At 49.2% G+C, this 8,355-nt stretch overlaps 1 protein-coding gene across 1 annotated transcript in view; it reads right to left on the bottom strand.

Annotated features, from left to right (window-relative positions):
* Positions 1 to 4,474, bottom strand: part of LOC123137144 (beta-1,3-galactosyltransferase 7) — a 30,913-nt gene extending 26,439 nt beyond the window's left edge. Inside the window, exon 1 of the mRNA XM_044556754.1 lies at positions 4,096 to 4,474. Within this exon, the coding sequence (XP_044412689.1) occupies positions 4,096 to 4,199 (104 nt within the window). The 5' untranslated portion in view covers positions 4,200 to 4,474. The remainder of the gene's footprint in view (positions 1 to 4,095) is intronic.
* Positions 4,475 to 8,355: the final 3,881 nt, after the last annotated feature.

Below are 8,355 nucleotides of genomic sequence, written 5' to 3'. Positions count from 1 at the left end.
AGTCCGTTGATTAAGTAAAACGAGTCTGTGAGTCTAGCATTTTGGCTCAGCACCCGACCGACATGGTACGAGTTACAGAGTTACAGATATCCTGCATATTGTATATGAATTTGATTGCCATGGATCTTCACTCAGGACTTGGGGGAGTTAATTTTGCTGTCTCAATTTCATTTGCAATTCTAATTAGTTGTGGTCGACGATAGGTTAAAGCACGTATCGGCTTGTCTCCCTTCCCTGCCACGACAAGCCCCCAAGGGCCCAAGACACCCTCGGGACATCAGAAGATTCGCCACTGCCTCAGGAGGAGGAATATCGCCATGTCACATGTCAGAGTAAGGAAGGACTCTACAAATAAGGAAGAAAAGACCCTACACGTGTCAAAACCGACGTAAGGGCCAGACTCCAAGCTCTACACGCCCTATGCACCGACATGGAGGCCTTCAAGTTGTGCTATGTAAGGGCCACCAGGAGCATCATACAGGGGGACCTTCTCTGCACCATTGTAGTCTAGACCACCTAGAAAGGATTCCGGCGCTTATTGTCCGAATCTCCACCATCTCATCTCAACAAGGCACTAAGTCTCATCGAGATCCTCTCGACATTGCAATCTTCTGTACTCTCCATATTTATAAGACACGGCAATGATAAATCCCGAACGTTCGGATTTTATGCATGGCAACCCGAACGTTTTTTATGGCAACTTTAGTTCACGTGAGGTTGGCAAACATTGCAATTTGCTGACAAAAAAATGAACTGGGACAAAGTTGCCATGTCTTAACAACTAAAGTTGCCACCTCGCGTCAACTAAAGTTGCCATGTAAAAACATTCGGGATGAAATGCTTAAAATCCGAACGTTCGGATTTTATCGGGGTCCATAAGAAAAGAGAAATGCAGGAAGTAGAGCTTCCCACATTGGGGGCCAGAACCTGGGTATATTGTATGTTTGTGTGATCCGTGTCCAAAGACCCCCTGGTCTCTTGACGTGGCGTCCCCTCGACTACAAAATCCACGTACTCCCCCTTGGACCGCTATTAGGATCGATGAAACGGCCCTCGACAGTTACCACTTCACGTTCAGATGTATTGTTCCCAGTTATGGTTGATCCTTTTGTGCAAAAAAAGTACATTTGATTTATTCCTAATAGATGGATGTTATTTCCCTTGCCTTTCAGCAATATCATTCTGGCCTAGTGGCACGCTCACCAAGTGTTTGTACAATGACAAACCTCCAAGATCAAATGTATTAGCAATACATATTTTCTTGCCAGATGTTTATCATTGATACTGCAATAACTGAGTACAAATTCTGTACGGGCTTCTTATTTATGTCTTTCTTAGTGCTACTGATTATCACCTAGTCCTCCATCCTTAGTGGCCCTGGGCCCTCTTTAGAGCAACTCTAGCAGACCCCGCATCCCGCCCCAACCCGGAAAATAACCGTCAAAATACGGGTCGGGGCGGGAAAACCTGCCCAACCAGACCCCGCATCTCGCCCCGGCCCACATAAAAATTTGGGGGGCGCGGCAAAATCTCGGCCCCGACCCGTGTATTCGCGGGTTTCCCCCTCGCCGCTGCGGTGCCCTGCATATAAGCGGAAGCGGTCGGCGGGGGGACATATCAGCCCGCCATTTCCCCCACCAATCACCTCCCCTCTCCTCCCTCGCGCCGCCGCCACCCCGCCGCCCAAGATTCCGGCAACAGCAGCCGGCAGGAGCTCGCCGAAAGGCCGCCGCACGCACGAGGCCTCCCCTCTCTCCCCCCTGTGCCGGCGGGCCGCCGGATTTGCGGATCTGCGGACCTTCATCGCGCGGCCGCCGGATTTGGCTTTTGCCGGCCGCCGGTGGCTGCGCCAAGCGATGGAGTGGTCCGGGAGCATCTCCCGCAGCCCCGGCAAGGGCGCATCACCGCATGCAGGGACGGGTTCACCCTCCCGGCGCCGCCGACGATTTGCGGCCATGGATCCGTCCGGCCGTCCACCGGGCTCGGCGCTCGCACAGCAGCTTTGTGGCTCGCCGTTGCGGCTCATACAGTGTGACGACTGCACGCAGACAGTGCTGCGGCTTACTTCGGCCACGCCGAAGCACCCCGGATGGGTGTTCTTCAAATACGAAAACGATGGGGTACGTGCACTTGCGGTAGCTCGTTCTGATAGCTCATTCTTTTGGTTCAATTGCCGATCCTCATTCCGAACATGGTCATTCTTTTGTGTAGGAAGATGGATGCTCATTTTGGTTTTGGGCAGGCCAATACATTGGTTTATTGATAGAAAGAAAGTTAATAGATGTTGATGCACTCCTAGTAGAATAGAAAACAATGATGCGGCTGCATGTGCAACTAGAGTGGAAGCAACGTCTACTTCCGAACCAAAGATGAAGAATGAAGAATGCAAGATCAAGAATCCGCAGATCAACAATGAGTGCATTGAGAAGATTTTGCTTCAACTAGTGGGAGCAGTTATGGAAGTTGGAAATCTTCTAAAATGCATACTTGTGGTTCTTGTTTTCTTTGGTCTTGCTATTCTAGCAAAGATTTGATGATGTTTTATGTATCCAATGTTATTGAAAAAGCAAAGAAATGCATTATGTTGGATCAAATCAAAGTGCAAATTTAGGTTTTACGGGCCGGGGGAGCTGTAAAAAAGCATATTCGCGGAGTATGCTTTTTTACGGGTCGGCTTTGCGGGGTCTGCATCCGCGGCCGTGCGCGCCGGCCCGCAAAGGCGTTTTTCCACAAACTGCAAACACGTTTTGCGGGCCGGAAGGATGCGGGGTCTGCTAGAGTTGCTCTTATAGTAACTTCTCTATTTCCAGGTTTGTTCCTATGAACCATTGTACTATTTGTCATATCTGTACATGTGCAGTTATATGTTTATATATTCTGTTTTTTTTTGTTTCTCTTGGTCCACATATGTATCGATGTGAAGAATTCAAATTTAATCTAATCTACATGTCCATGTCACGAGACAGCCCTTCCCTTAATTAGATAGTGCATTATTAGGTGCTTTTCTTTGTCGTTTGTTGAATATCGAAGTATCCAACATACGACATGATCAGGTTGCAAGAAATTTACCTCCCTGTTCATGCTCATGTGGTCTCAAATTAAATGTATTTTTAACTTTCTTCCAGACCCAAAGTGGTCGGACCTTCCCCAGACCCTGCACAAGCGGGAGCACGCACACAGGGATGCCCCTTTTTCCATTAACAGGTCAAATATATGCGGTAATTTTCTTTTCACTTTCATGTTTTAAACTTCTATATGATAAGATCCAATACCGTCAACCCATTTGACCTTTTGTTGTATCTGTTTTATCTTGCATGCTATGTTCCCTTTCCGATTCAATTCTAGGGAACTGCCTATATATGGCGGCAGTTGCAGGTGTTGCTCCTCTCTTCATGTTGTCAACATGTTTCCCTTTCTTAGTTGAAGGCCTACAGGAACAAGCTGGCAATTAATATGCTATACCATTTTGACCCACAGGTAGATAAACAAGTTGGCATGCTTCTTGAGATTCGCCTGCTTTAGGCGATTTATGTGAGTAGCAGACCTGCACTTTTCTTCCTAACGGCACCACAAGTACTTAAGTGGAGTGTTTTGATTTGTTCAAATGTTTGAGAAGCATCTATTAGTATTCACATAATCTTTAGGAACTTATCAACCAGAAATTCAGCGGCAACTCGCGAGGTATCTTCTACTAGTTCGATGATGAAACAGAAGCTCCCAAAAACGTACCATGCACCAGTCCACATCAGAACGCGATTTCCGGTGTTCTAAATAAGAAATGCGAGCTTTCCACCAACCCCAGATCCCCATGAGCTCAAGAGGAGAGAACAAAGAGAAAGAGACAGATTAAAATCCAATCTCCCTCCAGAAAACAAATCTCAACACACCATTGGCTAGAGGTGGGACAAAACAAACTTGGTCAACCTCGAGCGGTCAAAAACCAAGAGAAAAATCGCGCAAGCTTTTGACAGCCGTCTGAGCCTTGCCATCATTAGCCCCAGCAATCCCTCCAATAAGAGAGGAGCGCGCGGCGAGATCTAATGGCTCCTGCGGACATAAAGAAGGGCATGGAGGGAGAGAGTGAGAGAGACCCACCGGTTGGTGAAGAGCATGCCGAGCCCAAAGCTGAAGGCGCAGAGCAGCAGCAGCCTCCACCTCGCAGACGACCTCCTGTCGAGCGCCCCGCCCTTCCCCTTCATCCGCTCTCGCTCGCGCCCAATCAATCAATCAGTCCCGCCGCTGAATCTCGTCCTCGAGCGAACGAGCAAGCGAACCCGAGCCGATCTTCTTCCTCGACTCAGCGGCAAAGGGGAGATTCGAGACTCCCTGTGGAGCTAGGCCGAACTCGCGGGGAGATTCGTCGGAGAAGGCAGACGGCGGTCACCAGCAGGTCGAGGGGAAGGAGGGGGAGGAGGAGGAGGAGGAAGCTGGGCGGCCGAGTTTGTTTAGCTGTCTGAAATTCTGAAACGGGGAGCGTGGTGGGCGGCCTGTTTTGTTGGTTTTCTCACGCAGCTTTTGAGAAAAACATTTTTATTTTTATTTTTATTTCCGTCTTTCTTTTTCTTCTCAAAAAAGATAGGCGAGCTGTTCTCTTGTAAATGTTGGCCAGCAGCTTTTTATTTAGAATCGTCATCTGATCACTTTATTTATTTATAAAAAACAGGTGAAACAATATTCGTCCGATTGCACGGCATGATCAACATACTGAGGCATCTCAGTGTTACATTCTGGCCTCAAATGGAGCCTTCTCAGGGCATGTGGCCTTTGAGCCGTCGAATTGAGCTGCCAAAAAATCCTACACGTCGGATTTCTTAATGGATCGATCTCAGCCGTTGGATTTGTATTGATGTGACAACCAATGAATAGTGTTGCTAATTTCTTACTTCGCGGTTTTTTCCTTGTCTCGTTGACTGGTGTGTCGCGTGGTAGGTGGTCCACAGATATCAGTGACTGCGGAGCCGTCCTCGGTCGATGCTGGGTCATATTGCAGCGGGGTTGTGCCACCGCCGAAAATTTGGGTTGTCCTCAACGGCAATTACGGCATTCCACAATATTGACCATTGTGTAAAGGAGAGAGAGAGAGAGAGCGCGCGATTGGCTGGGAACCCTAACAACGGCCTCCTCCCACACCCGCGTGGCCTCCCCGACCCTCTTCCTCTCCTCACCTCGCACCCCTCGCGCCGCCACCCTCCTGACCTCTCCTCTTCCACCCTTCTCCTCCAGCACCTTCTCCCTATCGGCTCAATCTCGCCAGCCCCCGCCAGTCATCCTTCTCCTGCGTCGCCCGAAGGGGCGCAGCTGCCGCCGCTCGCATTGCTGCTCCCCCTTCGAGCTCGCGCATCTGATCCGCCCAGAGGTGTCACCATCGATCGCAGGAGGGCTGTCGCAGCCAAACTCAAGGACAACCGTTGTCATGGCCTATGGAGTTGCAAGCGGAAGGTACTGTCTCAGGCCTTCCAGATCTGATTTTGAGCATTTTTCTCCATATACATTAGTACGAATTTGCGATCAATCGAGTGGAGTCGTGGAGAGTATGTTGGTTTGTTAGGTATTGGAATATCGTTTGTGGGTGAATGAATCTTTTCCCGTGCATATTTTTTCTTTTGGAGATGTTGCCTTTTCTTGACTCGGTTTGTTGTCATGCGTGCCTCCATGGCCAGGTTGGAGTGGCGATGGCAGCCGCAGCGGGATGGACGGTGCCTGCAACAAGCAGTTCCTCATCTTGGCATCTGACGAAAATGGTCATCTGGTGACGAACACCTCCTCCTTCTCTTCTCTGTATGTGCTGCTCCCATCACTCGATTCGGTTTCCTCTGACCACCACAAGGGTTTACGTTGAGGGATTTTGAATGGGGTGCTCAATATTTCGCTGAAAAAATATTATGTTTCATCCTGGCACAAAATGTTGGTGCATAATGCTAAATTCTTCCTGGGATACATAGATAGATCATACTGGAAGCTATTTCAGAATAGGGTATCTTGCTGGGGAAACGTACTTTGTAGTGTGTGATGTCTGCATATCAATGTTAGTGTTACATGCTCTGTATAAAAGAGATTTGGGTTGTTTAAAGTCCCATTGAAAAGAATGTTTATTCATTCTAGGTCTTAGATACAATATGTTGTGTCGTACTAAAGTCTACCTGCAAAATACATGACCTATAGATGATATAGTTGTTTTGGTACAAAACTAAGAGTTGAATTGTCCTATGTTCGCTGATCCGTTGGGCTTCAAAATGAACAAGTGGATCTAATTGTTAGATTTTAATTCGATTTTGGAAATTGTTGTAGGTATATAGTACAGTTTACTTTCTTTGTTCTCCTGTTGCCACTAACTAAATCTTTATGTTTCTTTTTTTTCTTTTGCTCAGGGCCCTCGCTTGAGTGAGAGTAGTGCCAGTGATTCGCGAGGTAATTCACCCCTGAAAATTAGCTATCCACTATTGGTGTCAACATATTGATCCAAATTAAAAATGTTGATCATTAAATTGCAATGGGTTCGTCCCGTAGGGTGACGGTTGGCGTATCACTCCGACGATCACGAAGGCGATTAGGGTTTTGGTCGCCTGGCTCTTGATCCCATCTGCAATCGAGTCACGCCTATGACTTTGCTGCCTAATTCTAGGTCTGGTTAGAGCTTTCGTCCCCGATCCATCCACCTCACAACCCTTCCGTGCGATCCTAGGGCGCGCGGTCGTAATACACCTTGTCGGTGTCAAAACCGGCGGATCTCGGGTAGGGGGTCCCGAACTGTGCGTCTAGGCGGATGGTAACAGGAGACGAGGGACACGATGTTTTTACCCAGGTTCGGGCCCTCTTGATGGTGGTAAAACCCTACGTCCTGCTTGATTAATATTGATGATGTGGGTTACAAGAGTAGATCTACCACGAGATCAAGGAGGCTAAACCCTAGAAGCTAGCCTATGGTATGATTGTTGTTCGTCCTATGGACTAAAGCCATCCGGTTTATATAGACACCAGAGAGGGCTAGGGTTACACAGAGTCGGTTACAATGGTGGGAGATCTACATATCCGTATCGCCAAGCTTGCCTTCCACGCCAAGGAAAGTCCCATCCGGACACGGGACGAAGTCTTCAATCTTGTATCTTCATAGTCTTGGAGTCCGGCCAATGATGGTAGTTCGGCTATCCGGACACCCCCTAGTCCGGGACTCCCTCAGTAGCCCCTGAACCAGGCTTCAATGACGACGAGTCCGGCGCGCATATTGTCTTCGGCATTGCAAGGCGGGTTCCTCCTCCGAATAATTTATAGAAGATTGTGAACACCAGGATAGTGTCCGGCTCTGCAAAATAATTTCCACATACCACCGTAGAGAGAATAATATTCACACAAGTTCAATCTGCTGACGTATTCCATGGCGTGACGTCACACCACAACCAAGCCTTTATTTGAAACGTTTTTATTGTACCACTTAAGCGCATTCAGCGAGGCGGTTTCCTTGGCACGTCTTGTCGAAGCAGAGATCGTGTTCCCCTTATTCCGGGATTCCCATCAATACGGACATGGGTAACCCAACCGCGGCATTGATTGTGACGCTTGGGAGATAAGCGAGTTTTACCAGGCCGGTGGGGATGCATGTTTCCGTCCGCCCATATAAGGGGATAAAGATCCAATCCTTTTACCTGCGCCTTCTTCCTCCTTGGCTTATCCATCTCCGCCGAACTCGAGCTCTAGCGCCCAAGCCCGCGCATCTCACCTCAACCTTCTCCAAATATGTCCGGAGCGGGAGGCAAGTGGATGGCCTCCTCCGTCACGGAGGGGCATATCCAGAAGATGCGCAACGCTGGATACTTATCCAGCGACATCGCGCATCGGCTCCTCGACGAGGGAGAGCTCATCCCCACCCCCAGGCCCCATGAGAGGGTAGTATTCCTTCCCCATTTCCTCCGCGGACTGGGCTTCCCACTTCATCCCTTTGTCCGGGGGCTCATGTTCTACTACGGCCTAGATTTCCATGATCTGGCCCCAAATTTCATTCTCAACATCTCGGCGTTTATCATCGTGTGCGAGGCCTTCCTCTGCATCCAGCCCCACTTCGGCTTGTGGCTCAAGAACTTCAGTGCCAAGTCGAAGGTTGTGAAGGGCAGCCAAGCGGAGTGCGGAGGCGCCATGGTGGGCAGGATGTCCCACGTTACGTGGCTGGAGGGCACCTTTGTGGAAACCATCAAGGGGTGGCAATCGGGGTGGTTCTACATCACCGAGCCACGTGATCCCAAATGGGCAGCGGCCCCCGAATTCAGATCCGACATCCCCACACGTCTCACCTCCTGGAAAGAGAGCGGACGGATTTGGGGCGATTCGGAGGAGCTGACCGGACTCCAAGCCTGCGTCCAAAAG

This window comes from Triticum aestivum, chromosome 6B, assembly GCF_018294505.1.
Source record: "Triticum aestivum cultivar Chinese Spring chromosome 6B, IWGSC CS RefSeq v2.1, whole genome shotgun sequence".
NCBI classification, from domain to species: domain Eukaryota; kingdom Viridiplantae; phylum Streptophyta; class Magnoliopsida; order Poales; family Poaceae; genus Triticum; species Triticum aestivum.
The sequence above is the reverse complement of the archived record's forward strand: the minus strand, read 5'-3'. Positions and strand labels throughout refer to the sequence as shown.